The sequence below is a fragment of the Pan paniscus genome, chromosome 8 (genome assembly GCF_029289425.2).
Source record: "Pan paniscus chromosome 8, NHGRI_mPanPan1-v2.0_pri, whole genome shotgun sequence".
NCBI lineage: Eukaryota > Metazoa > Chordata > Mammalia > Primates > Hominidae > Pan > Pan paniscus.
Window position 1 is genome coordinate 145415374 of NC_073257.2, and position 13198 is coordinate 145428571.

Consider the following 13198-nt stretch of genomic DNA (forward strand, 5'->3'; position numbering starts at 1 on the left):
GAGCGCCCGCACAGGGACAGGGCACGGAATCACCTGCTGCGGTTTCAGAGGGAGGCGAGCGCCCGCACAGGGACAGGGCACGGAATCACCTGCTGCGGTTTCAGAGGGAGGCGAGCGCCCGCACAGGGACAGGGCACGGAATCACCTGCTGCGGTTTCAGAGGGAGGCGAGCGCCCGCACAGGGACAGGGCACGGAATCACCTGCTGCGGTTTCAGAGGGAGGCGAGCGCCCGCACAGGGACAGGGCACGGAATCACCTGCTGCGGTTTCAGAGGGAGGCGAGCGCCCGCACAGGGACAGGGCACGGAATCACCTGCTGCGGTTTCAGAGGGAGGCGAGCGCCCGCACAGGGACAGGGCACGGAATCACCTGAGGTGAGCTACCAGCTCCTTCTCCTCCATCAGGAAGTCCAGCAGCACCTTGCTGGCGTAGTTAAACGCCTTCTCGATCTGCTCCACATACGCCCGCTCTTTTAACGTGTAGATGATCTCTTTAGCCACCGGGCAGGTGACGTCATGGCCACACTCTCTGACCACATTTAGATATTTTCCTGAAAACACAGAAATTCAAAATTTTATTCTCCACATGGTCGATCTCAGGCCCCAGCTGTCTTTGTCTACACAGGAGGCAGTGGAATGGACATTGAATGGGCTCTCCACACGGTCAGTCTGAGGCCCCAGCTGTCTTTGTCTACACAGGAGGCAGTGGAATGGAAACTGGGCTGCATGAGGCGGCTCCACACCCTTGCTCCTTCCCGGTAAATCACTGTCAGCGGCTACAGACTGAGCTGGTGGTGGCAGGGCTTTGCCGTGGCTCTGCACATCTGGAATTTTCTAACCAAGGGCACAGAAATAATTTCGAACAGGCATTATGAGAACCGGATGGCTAATCGCTTCCCAACCCTTTCGTGACGGCCCCGTGTGCCGAGTCCAAGTCCCCGCGCCACTACCCCGGGTCCAGGTCAGGCCCTAACCTGTGTGGTCAGAGATTGGAAACACTGCCGGCCGCCAGGCGTGTGTCTTGGCTGGTTTTTCCTGACATGCTAGCGGAGTTTTAGAAATCAGAAACAGAAATAGAGAAGGCACCTGTGAGAGAGCCTCGCAGGGTCAGGGACAGAGTGAGTCCTGGAGATGGAAACCTGAGGGAACCTGGCAACAGAGACCATCTCAAGGCCTAACTCAGCGCCGCAGCCCAGCCCACGGGCCAGTCCTGACGTCAGCCCCGCATTCACGGACACCAGGGCTCAGGGCGACCACAGGGTGAGGCACAGGCTCCCGGTGGGAGGGCCTGGGCTGCAGGAGACTCTCCGGGCAGAGCTGTGCTGCGCACCCCAAGTCCCCGCCCGCTGCTCCGAGGACCCCAGGTCCCCGCCCGCTGCGCCGCACCTGTGCTGAGGATCTTGTCCGCCATTTTCTGCAGGAAGGACGGGATCTGCTGCTGGACGATGGTGTACCGCTGGTCCCAGTACTTGTCGTTGTAATCCTCCTGGATCCTCTCCTTCCGCAGCTCGTGCTCCTCGACCATAAACTCACTAAAACCACGGGGAGCGCTTCGGTCACAGGCAAAGCAAGGGCGCCTGAGGCAGGCGACACTTCTCCAGGCCGGCAGCGCGCAGGGACATTAACAGAGGCCAGCACACTTCCAAGTAACGTTCCACAAGGGCCAAGCCTAATCTACCAGTTACTTCTCAACTGTGGGCTAAAACGAACCTAGGGGCCGGGCACGGTGGCTCACGCCTGTAACCCCAACACTTCTCGGCTAAAACGAACCTAGGGGCCGGGCACGGTGGCTCACGCCTGTAACCCCAGCACTTTGGGAGGCTGAGGTGGGCAGATCACAAAGTCAAGAGATCAAGACCATCCTGGCCAACACAGTGAAACCCCGTCTCTACTAAAATACAAAAAATCAGCTGGGCGTGGTGGTGTGCACCTGTAGTCCCAGCTACTTGGGAGGTTGAGGCAGGGGAATCGCTTGAACCTGGGAGGTGGGGGTTGCAGCGAGCCGAGATCATGCCACTGCACTCCAGCCTGGCAATGGAGCGAGACTCTGTCTCAAAAAAAAAAAGAAAAAAAAAAAAAAACCAACAAACCTACAAACCTCGCTCTGGAGCGGAGTATTTAACCTGGGCTCAGGGAGAATGTACGGTCCGCAGAGATAGGTGGGAAACTGATTTGTCTTTATCTGCACCCACCTCTTTTTGGAATTTAGCATTTCCTTCCATGATGAGCCCAGGCAACAAAATGATGCTCGTGTAGGGTGCGTGGGGCCCTGACACCCAAAATGATGCTCGTGTGGGGTAGGCGGGGCCAACATTGACAGAAACCAGACATCTCCACGTCGTCATCTGAACAACTTCAAACATCATTTACGCACTTCAAGTGTGAAGGTGCTTTCTTTAAAGGTGCCCATTATACCAGATTTTATTTGGTCCATTAGTAAAGAAATAACATTTCCACATCACTAATGTATCTTTTGAAAATATTTCAACAACGGTATCTTGACATAATAGACATAATACAATTCTTTGGGAACTAACATATTTTTATCCATTTAAATATATCTCACTGAAGAGAAGCCGACAGACCCCACCAGATCAGGAAATCCAAGCACCAAAGAGGTTGAAGGACCTAATTGGAGGCAATTTAATGTCCTGCACACAAAAGAATAAGGCCATAGCAGCTGGGCCATTCCTGCCCTGGGCCCCATGGGCAGCAGGCGGACATCTGCCCGGGGTGTGCTTTCCTGAGACCACAAGCAAAGGAAGGCCAGAGCCCCCAGAGAGGGCAGCATGCGCCCTCCGTGTCCCTCTGTGTCCCTGTGTCCCGGGGAGCCCTACCTGTACGGGAGAAGGCAACACGCACCCTCCGTGTCCCTCTGTGTCCCCGTGTCCCAGGGAGCCCTACCTGTACGGGAGAGGGCAGAACGCACCCTCCGTGTCCCCCATGTCCCTCCGTGTCCCTGTGTCCCAGGGAGCCCTACCTGTACGGGAGAAGGCAACACGCACCCTCTGTGTCCCCCATGTCCCTCCGTGTCCCTCTGTGTCCCCGTGTCCCAGGGAGCCCTACCTATACGGGAGAGGGCAGCACGCGCCCTCCGTGTCCCCCATGTCCCTCCGTGTCCCCCGTGTCCCGGGGAGCCCTACCTGTATGGGAGAGGGCAGCATGCGCCCTCCATGTCCCCGTGTCCCTCCGTGTCCCCCATGTCCCTCCGTGTCCCCGTGTCCCCCGTGTCCCTGTGTCCCAGGGAGCCCTACCTGTACAGGAGAGGGCAGCATGCGCCCTCCGTGTCCCCGTGTCCCTGTGTCCCAGGGAGCCCTACCTGTGCGGGAGAGGGCAGCATGCGCCCTCCGTGTCCCCCACGTCCCTCCGTGTCCCCCGTGTCCCGGGGAGCCCTACCTGTATGGGAGAGGGCAGCATGCGCCCTCCGTGTCCCCGTGTCCCTCCATGTCCCCCGTGTCCCTGTGTCCCAGGGAGCCCTACCTGTACAGGAGAGGGCAGCATGCGCCCTCCGTGTCCCCGTGTCCCTCCGTGTCCCTGTGTCCCAGGGAGCCCTACCTGTTCGGTAGAGGGCAGCATGCGCCCTCCGTGTCCCCGTGTCCCTCCGTGTCCCCCGTATCCCTGTGTCCCAGGGAGCCCTACCTGTACAGGAGAGGGCAGCATGCGCCCTCCGTGTCCCCCATGTCCCTCCGTGTCCCCCGTGTCCCCATGTCCCAGGGAGCCCTACCTGTACAGGAGAGGGCAGCACGCGCCCTCCGTGTCCCCCATGTCCCTCCGTGTCCCCCGGAGCCCTACCTGTATGGGAGAGGGCAGCATGCACCCTCCATGTCCCCGTGTCCCTCCGTGTCCCCCATGTGCCTCCGTGTCCCTCTGTGTCCCCGTGTCCCAGGGAGCCCTACCTGTACAGGAGAGGGCAGCATGCGCCCTCCGTGTCCCCGTGTCCCTCCGTGTCCCTGTGTCCCAGGGAGCCCTACCTGTAAGGAGAGGGCAGCACGCACCCTCCGTGTCTCCCATGTCCCTCCATGTCCCTCTGTGTCCCCGTGTCCCAGGGAGCCCTACCTGTACGGGAGAGGGCAGCATGCGCCTTCCGTGTCCCCGTGTCCCTCTGTGTCCACCGTGTCCCTGTGTCCCAGGGAGTCCTATCTGTACGGGAGAGGGCAGCACGTGCTCTCCGTGTCCCTCTGTGTCCCCGTGTCCTGGGGAGCCCTACCTGTACGGGAGAGGGCAGCATGCGCCCTCTGTGTCCCCCATGTCCCTCCGTGTCCCCCGTGTCCCGGGGAGCCCTACCTGTATGGGAGAGGGCAGCATGCGCCCTCCGTGTCCCCGTGTCCCTCCGTGTCCCCCGTGTCCCTCCGTGTCCCCCGTGTCCCTCCGTCCCAGGGAGCCCTACCTGTATGGGAGAGGGCAGCATGCGCCCTCCGTGTCCCCCGTGTCCCGGGGAGCCCTACCTGTATGGGTCGTGGATGATGCCCCTGTAGATCCACTTCTCCAGAACCTCGAAGTAGGGAGCACTGGCCGCCTTGGTTAGGTACAGGCATAGCTCCTGCGCCTGGCTGTCCCCTGTGTAGCTGAAGCTCCTGTCGTGGAGCAGGCTCAGCGTGGACCCCCCAAGACATTCGCCTTTGTCCACCGAGGTGGCTGTGGGGAGAAAGGAGGGCTCACTGCTGAGAAGGAAGCGCACGCCCAGCCTCTGCCAACAACACTGCTGGGGCCCCTCATGCTTCTCCAACCTTCTTCCTGGGATGGTGCTGCTTCTCTGGGATACGTATGAACTGTAAGGTTGTAGTTGCTGATTTCAGCTGACCAGTAAGAGCTTCCAGGGCTTTCCTCTTGCAAGTTAATAGCACATGGAGCAACATGAGCTTTGGCCACATGCCCCTGCCCTGGGCAGCTGCTCCACGGCCCCTGCAGAGTCTCTCCTCACACTGGGTGCCATGTTCAACACCTGCCACCCACCACTGCCCCATGCCCCCCGGGCAGGCACGCACCGAGGGAGGCCAGGATGTCCATGGTGCGCATGGCTGGCTGGATGTAGAACCAGAGCTTCTGCAGCGAAAGGAGGCCCTGCCTGTGCAGCTGCTCCAGCTGTGACACCAGAATCAGGTGCTCCTTCACCAGGGTGCGCATGGCGGCCGCCAGGGCGTGGTTCACCTGCCCGTACTCGAAGGAAGACTTCTCTTCAATGAACCTGGAAGAAAAGCTGTCAGACTTCCTCAAAAAGGCAAGCTGCAGGCACATACAATGTCCGATATTCTGAGTCTCATCCCAAACAGGAAGCAAATGACTCACTTGAACCCCACATCCCAGAGGGGAACTTTTGCCCCAGGAGGAGATGAGTCAGGACCCTGGATGGTGACTCACAGACCCTCCAAAACTGAGTTGGGCACGGAGTTGTCACCAAGGCGGGCGCTCTCTTTAGAAGCGATGCAGACGTCCCCATGGTCATCAGGATGGGACCTAACCCCTCCCCCACAACAGCGCAGGCTCCCAGGGACCGCGCCCGGTGCCCACCTGGTCACGGCGGAGTAGCTGGCGGCCACTGGGAGGATCCTGTGCACCAGCTCCCTGATGGACAGGTCCAGGTTGGGGTCCACGAGGAAGGTCCGGCTCTGCCTGCCAGCCAGGGGCTGAGCACTGACGTACCTCCCGTCCACGCCCACCAGCACGTACAGCAGGTCCTCCACCACGGCCGACTCCTGCGAGGCCAGGGGCAACGTGCCTGCGGGCACAGACAGCGCTGTGGCTCCGCAGCCCCCACTCCCACGCCCCCACAGCCACGTGCCCTCATCTGCGGGTCAGTCTCACTCCTGCTCATCTTTGTTTATGGGTATAAAAGGTCAGCCACTGCACTTGGCTTGGACTGACCCCACTGGGGAGCCACAGGCTGAGTTCCAACCGCCGCAGGACGGGGCCGGCCTGGGAGGCGCGGTGGCTGGTGTCAAGATCTCACCACACTGGGCTCCGCAATGCTCAGATACATGGCTGACATTTGAAAAGGTGAAGTTAGGAGTTGAAAAGGCGACTCCAGCAGAAGCTGCACTTTCAACATTGGTAAGTACAACTTGGTAAGTCTGAGTTACTCTGGGACAAAAAACCTTGTCTTTAAAAAGCTATCACTTAAACGTTAAGAAACTCTTGATAATTTCTATCCAGAGAGGATGAGACGGCTGCAGGACACACAGCTAAGCTTCCTCACGAGGACGGCCACGGGCCGCCACCCACCAAACCCCTCAGGTCCCAGGACCAAGTTCTCAGTCCACAGCCTCAGGCGGGCCATGCCTTGGGGGCCGGGAGGAGCACCAGAGGAAAGCAGGATGTTGAAACTGTCCCCACGAGGGCCTGACAGGGCCCCGTGCCAGCCAGACTATACCCAAACCAGGCCCTGGCAGCTCAGGAAGGCTCCGTACAACAGGCTTTCGGTTTACAAAATCACTCTGTCAGCCTCACACATCTGCTGGGAAGTGTCCTGTGACTGCAGGCCTCAAGACTCTGAGCGCAGCTGCAATCCGTCACCAACGCAAGCCCTTCAGCGAAAGCCTCAATCCTGATGCAGATCCACACTGTCCTTGTTTTTTTTTTCCTTTTTTTATTTTTGAGACAAATCTCACTCTGTCACCCAGGCTGGAGGGCAGTGGTGCGATCTCAGCTCACTGCAGCCTTGAGCACCCAGGCTCAAGCGATCCTGTATCCTTAGTCTCCCTCGGAGCTGGGACCACTGGCACGTGCCACCATTCCTGGCTAATTTTTAAATTTTTTGTAAAGGTGGGGTCTTGCCGTGTTGCCCAGGCTGGCAGATCTACACTTTTCAACTTCAAATTCCATTTCTTTCTATTACTCCAGTGGCCTTCTCAGGATGACCAATAAAACCGAGACCCCAATGTCTACCATCCCTAAAGGAGTGGGTGTGGCTTGGCGTTTTGGGAACAGCGAGTGCATCTTCCAGGAACTGCCTCTGACTCTGCATCACTTACTTTCCACCATGTTGGCCTCATTCATCCACAGCCACGAAGCCTCGGCCAATGCCCTTGCGGGGAGAAGCCTCACGGTGGGGTGGGGGTGCCGTGGGGTGGGGGTTAGTGTGGATCCAGCCGCGTGGCTGTGGAGGGACCTCAAGGGTTGCTTTAGGCCGGGCATGGTGGCTCACACCTGTAATCCCATCACTTTAGGAGGCCAAGGTGGACAGATCGCTTGACTCCAGGAGTTCAAGACCAGCCTGGGCAACACGGCGAATCCCCGTCTCTACTGAAAATACAGAAATTAGCTACGTGTGATGGTGCGCACCTGCAGTCCCAGCTACTCGGGAGGCTGAGGTGGGAGAGTCACCTGAGCTTGGGAGGTCGAGGCTGCAGTGAGCTGAGATTGTGCCACTGCACTCCAGCCTAGGCAACGAAGTGAGACCCTGTCTCAAGAAAAAAAAGAGTCAGTTGCTTCATCTCCCCAATATTCAACATCCTCAGTGTCATCTCAACACCTGCGATGTCACCTGCAAATCACCATGTCCGAACGACCACCGAACACGTGGCTCCTCCGTGCCGGTGTGGGGAAAAGGCAGGACGCGGGCAGATAAACACCTTCGCATGCTGCGCAGGAGCGACCAGAGGGAGGGGCACCATGGAGGCGGCGCTGGCCAGCTGGATGCCCACACGGTGAGGAGAGCATGGCGGGAATGTGGAGTGCTGGCAGCTGCCTCGTGCTCACAAGGTCCTGATGCTTTCCAAGGCACCTGTCCTCATCACACCACTCCACGGCTGTTTTCCAGAGGACGCAGGCCCGAGGTCACACGAGGTCCCGTGGTGTGGCACTGGTCAAATCGTGGGGTGAGGAGCTAGACAGGCCCTGGCATGAACACCACAGTGAGCTCCATTCTCAAGTCTGCACAGGTGGCACAAGGGGACAGGGACAGTTCGGACAAATGGAGGCAAGGCAGCCTCAATGCCGGAGGCACCCCTGGGACCTGTGGCATGTGGCCGTGGGAGGGAGGTGGGGCGAGGCCGCCCCTTTCCTGGGATGCTGAGTGTGCTGAGGGCACCTGCACCCTGACCTGAGAGCTGGCTGCAGGGTTCACAGCCGAGTCTCACACACTTGCTACCAATCACCGCCACGCTCAGAGCTGCCCACGGTGCCGCAGCGTTACTGGACAGTGCGTTCCTCTTTTGTACAACCCCTTCCCTGAATGGGGAAACATGGGGGGAAAGCCTGAACACCCCCTCAGTGCCTCCTGCTCCAAAAAGCCGGCTCCACTGCTGGGATCCCAGGCAGCAGGGCCCCGCACTTCCTTCTCTGAAGTCTGCCTGGGCACCATTAGTAGCTCTCAGGTGCCCACGACTCCCTGGCCGCCTGCTGAGTACCCGCTAAGGGAGCAGCTCTCTCTCCCTAAGTCTTCACAGTTGGGTTTTCACAGTTGGATTATTACTGAAAACACTGCACAAAGCAGACTGCTTTGTTTTTTTTTTTTTTTGAAACAGGGTCTCGCTCTGTTGCCCAGGCTGGAGTGCAGTGGCACGATCACAGCTCACTGCAGCCTCGACCTCTCAGGCTCAAGTGATCCTCCCACCTCAGCCTCCTGAGTAGCTGGGACTACAGGTGCACGCTACTACACTCGGCTAATTTTCACATTTTTTGTAAAGACTAGTCTCGTCCTGTCGCCCAGGCTGGTCTCGAATTCCTGGGCTCAAGGAATCCATGCACCTCACCCTCCCTAAGTGCTGGGATTACAGGTGTGAGCCACCATGCCTGGCCGAAGTAGACTGTTTTCCATACTTTTCATTAACTTACAGCATGGTTTTCTATACTTCTCATAACTTACAGCAGGGTTTTTCTATACTTTTCATTAACTTACAGCAGGGTTCTGTTTGCTTGGGGATGAGGAAAACAGGTGGATTTCACGTCACCGTTCTCCAGGGTTTCCGGCAAAGGCAAGGGTTGGCCTCTTGGTGCCCACATCGCAGAGCCGTGAGTAGTGGGGAAGCAGACCGCGCTCCATGCTGCCTCTTGAGTTTGGACTAACGGGGATGGGGCAAGATAAGCAGGTATGCTCTGTCCTTAGTTTGTGAAATCCCATTTTTCAATCTAAAAATGTACTTGACTAGGTGTGGCGGCTCATGCCTGTAATCCCAGCACTTTGGGAGGCCAAGATGGGCAGATCACCAGAGGTCAGGAGTTCGAGACCAGTCTGGCCAACACGGCAAAACCCCGTCTCTACTAAAAATATAAAAATTAGCCGGGCGTGGTGGCGCCTGCAGTCCCAGCTACTTGGGAGGCTGAGGCAGGAGAATTGCTTCAACCTGGGAGATGGAGGTTGCAGTGTGCCGAGATCACGCCACTGCACTTCAGCCTGGGTGACAGAGCGAGATTCCATCTCAAAAGAACTAAAAATAAATAAAAATAAAAATGTACCCATGAATTGTGACAGATGAACACATCCCAGGTCCCCAATAACAACGTCTTGAAATGACTGTGTGGTCTCACCCGCATCTTGTTTACATGAACACTACTTAAGAGGCCTCTGAGAATATTGCTGTAACAGAATCTATGGGAGTCATGAATCGCTGTTCAGAAATAAGTGCTGCACACAATTCTGATGCCTGCAGGTCTGCACCAGGGCACCAGGATGCCGGCTGGGGAGGGGCCTGCTGCAGGCTGCCCCACAGCTCTGGCAGAAGGGACAGGAGAAGAACCCTCAAGGACCTGGGTGAGCCGTTCTCTGCTGCCATCCTGGGATGGGAATATGGAGGCGGCAGCCAGTCAGCATTGAGCCTCACAACCTGAGGAAAGGCAGGCCCAGGGGAGGGCTGGGCCTGCAAAGTGTCCTGCCCAGAGGCCAGAAATAAACACATGACATACCTATCGGCAGAGCCCGGAAATCAACGCATCACCTACCTATCGGCAGAGCCTGGAAATCAACGCATCACGTACCTATCGGCAAAGCGGTGTCTGTGCTGATGCCAGCACCAATCAGGAAATCCCCGATCAGGGCAGGTCTCTCATACACCCATGCTGGGAAGATGGGGAGGTGCTGGCCTGAATTTTTTTTGTTCTGCTTGTCTCGAAGCATCTTTCTTTTAAGTTCCAGAGACTAGCAAGGACATTTTAAAAAACAAAACCAGAAAGATACACTTTAGCGCAAACACTCAACTAAAGACACGCATAGAAGCTAGCATCTACGGCAAAGATGATTACTCAATTCAACACCCACAAAGGGTCAACCACATAGAAATGAAATGCGCCTCGACATCCCTGCCTGCCACAACGTGAGGGGCTGGGGACAACAGGGCAGATGGGGAGCCCTAGCCCCTCTTCTCAGGAGTGCAGGTCCTGCAAGGGCCCCCCCGGGAAAACATGAGCACCAGCAGTGGGAACCACAGGAGAGGGTGCACCTAGGCACAGAGCCGCTGTTTCAAAGGAGGGCACCCTGTGAACAAGCTGAATTGCTTCTTTCTGGCAGTGACTAGGTCTGAACACCACTTGCTGGGTGAAGACAGGCTTCAGCAACAGACATGCATCCTCACCCTGCCGGAGAAGGGCCCCAGCGTGACAGGATGGCTCCTGACATGTGGTCAGAGAGCCTGCCCTCCTGCGCCAGTGGCCGCCAGAGGCTGATGGGGTCGGCCTGGGCTGGCCCAGCTTTCGGAAGCACTGACTCCCACTCAGGGCTGGTCAGGGACAGGGGCAGATGCAAACTGTCTCTGCACGTGGCAGTAAGACCCAGTCTTCTGCCAGGGCTGAGGGAGACGTGGACAGAGGCCTAGTACCATGTCCAGCACAGAACGTGCCCAGCAAGAATCGGCTGGGTCCTTGGGAGCCGCTGCACTCAACACGCACCCACGAGGCTAGGACGCCTCAGGGACACAGCTCCAAAGGGAGTTTAAAGGTCACAAAGGCAGGAACGTGGCAGCTCTAATGAGAGAGACTGGGAGATGACTTACATCAAAAGACCAGGGTAGGGCATAAAATCAAAACCAAGAGCAAGTAGCAAATACAGAAGGAATAATAAAAATTACTGTATTTTCGAGAATCTTGAAAATACAATGATCTGAAAGCATTCCCTCAAAATTGTCAAAAATTGGAGGAGGGAAATGGGGAGTCAGGATTGGGTAGGCTCAGAGTCACGTGGCCACCTGGCAGCACAACTCCCACGTGGGTCAGAACCTTGCTGCTATTGATTCTTGTGGTCCAGAATTCTTGGTTAAAAAAAAAACTAAACATATAGAGCTAGGTCATGATCAAGCATTAAGCCTTGGCCTCTCTAAGGGATTCATTTTCAATAAATGACAGAGAGACATGTCCTTCCAGCAGGGGCCCGGCACAGCACTGAGTGTGGGTGCCTGTGGACGCCACGGACACAGGACCTGCTGCAGCATGGAGCCTGTGGACAGCCACGGACGCAGTACCTGCTGCAGCGTGGAGCCTGTGGCCACGCTGCCAAGCTGCTTCCTCAGTTCCTCAAGCTCCTGCATGGAGATCTTGGAGGCCGCGGCAGGGACGTTGATGCTGGTGGTACTGCTGCCCACAGCAGCGGCTGCAAGCTCAGCTCTTTCTTTTGCATTCTGTTGTAAGTACTGCAGAGTCTGAAAACATGTAAAACTGTGTGTTCACACTGGGCCAGCACCTCTTTGGCCATAGGGGGAGAGTAGGGACGACACCACCAGGACGGCTCCCCAACCCTGACAGGCACCCGTTAATAGCAAAGCGACGCGTGCGACAGGCAGGAACTGAGCGTGACACATGCGGGAAGCTCAAAGTGCCCCAGAGGCTGCTTCTCATGTTTACACCCAACATGGGTTATCTATCTTTCATTCTGATTCACCAAAAATTTCCTACATGGCCTAGAAGCGTTAGTGGTGTGAGCGAGGAAGAGCTGACAGGAAGATGGTACGGAGTGAGCAGGAGATGCGACCCCACTCCCAACATGGGCCGTACGGGCGCAGTGTGGCACGTGGCATGGGCACCTACCTCTTTGTCTTCCGTGAGCTTTGACAACAGGTACACCAGTGGGTCAAGGTTCCTTGTATTTTTAGATTTCAGTTCATCATATTTCTTTAGAAAGTCTTCCGGAGTACGAGAAAACTCTGCAATTTTAACCTCAAAAGCACAAACATGAGTGATTTAATGACGGTAATTAATAAAGCACTGTAAAAAAAACCTTTAAGAAAATTGAACACAATAAGCCAATGGAATTAAATTGGGTAGGTTAAATAATTATCCCTCTGAAATAAACTAACAAAACTCATCTCCATATTGTGTTAAACTTATCCACGTTTTGAGCTAGGCAGTGGCTCATGCCTGTAATCCCAGCACTTTGGGAGGCCGAGGCTGGTAGACTGCTTGAGTCCAGGAGTTCAAGACCAGCCTGGCCAAAATAACAAAACCCCATTTCTACAAAAAGATTCAAAAATTAGCGAGGCGTGGTGGCACTTGCCTGTGGTCACTACTTGGGAAGCTGAGATGGGAGGTTCACATCAGCCTGGGAGGTTGAGACTGCAGTAAGACAAGATCGTGCCACATGCATTCCAGCCTGGGTGACAGAGTAAGACTCTGTCTCAAAACAAAACAAAACAAACCTTATCCGTATTTCCCATTATGGTTCCTTTCCTTTTGTGCTTCTTCGTATTATTTTAATTTTTTGTAGAGACAGGATTTCACCACGTTGCCCAGACTGCTCTCAAACTCCTAGGCTCAAGCCATCCACCTGCCTCGGCCTCCCAAAGTGCTGGCGTTACAGGTGTGAGCCCCTGCGCCCGCCCTTTTATGCTTCTTCAGGTTTGTACTGGAGAGTAGCGACTTACACTTCCCCCCAGTAGTTTATGCGTTCATTGTATACATTTCACTGTATTCCTTTTTATGCTCCTTCAGGTTTGTACTGGAGAGTAGCAACTTGCATTTCCCCCCAGTAGTTTATGCGTTCATTGTATGCATCTCACTGTGTTCCCTTTTATGCTTCTTCAGGTTTGTACTGGAGAGTAGCGACTTACGTTTTCCCCCCAGTAGTTTATGCGTTCATTGTCTGCATCTCACTGTATTCCCCCCAGTAGTTTATGCATTCATTGTATACACCTCACTGTGTTCCCTCTGGAATTTATTATTATGTGCAACCCTAGGGGTTATGCTTTTTCTTTTGGACGGAGTTTCGCTCTTGTTGCCCAGGCTGGAGTGCAATGGCGTGATCTAGGCTCACCGCAACCTCCACCTCCCTGGTTCAAGTA

General features: G+C 55.9%; 1 protein-coding gene across 7 annotated transcripts in view; it reads right to left on the reverse strand.

Moving 5' to 3' along the window:
- TUBGCP2 (tubulin gamma complex component 2) overlaps nucleotides 1-13198 on the reverse strand; it is a 32843-nt gene that overhangs the window by 11667 nt on the left and 7978 nt on the right. For 4 of the 7 annotated variants that reach the window (XM_063607615.1, XM_034951482.3, XM_008969308.6 and 1 more), the window contains exons 3-10: nucleotides 11949-12077; nucleotides 11387-11563; nucleotides 9912-10071; nucleotides 5508-5715; nucleotides 4985-5184; nucleotides 4445-4634; nucleotides 1386-1531; nucleotides 370-550 (exon numbers count right to left, since the gene is read on the reverse strand). In XM_063607615.1, coding sequence (XP_063463685.1) covers nucleotides 370-550; nucleotides 1386-1531; nucleotides 4445-4634; nucleotides 4985-5184; nucleotides 5508-5715; nucleotides 9912-10071; nucleotides 11387-11563; nucleotides 11949-12077 — 1391 coding nt within the window. Of the gene's footprint in view, nucleotides 1-369; nucleotides 551-1385; nucleotides 1532-4444; nucleotides 4635-4984; nucleotides 5185-5507; nucleotides 5716-7142; nucleotides 7158-7277; nucleotides 7396-7490; nucleotides 7833-9911; nucleotides 10072-11386; nucleotides 11564-11948; nucleotides 12078-13198 lie in introns of those variants that run through there. The other 3 variants (XM_034951484.3, XM_063607617.1, XM_063607618.1) reach the window with 3 other exon arrangements.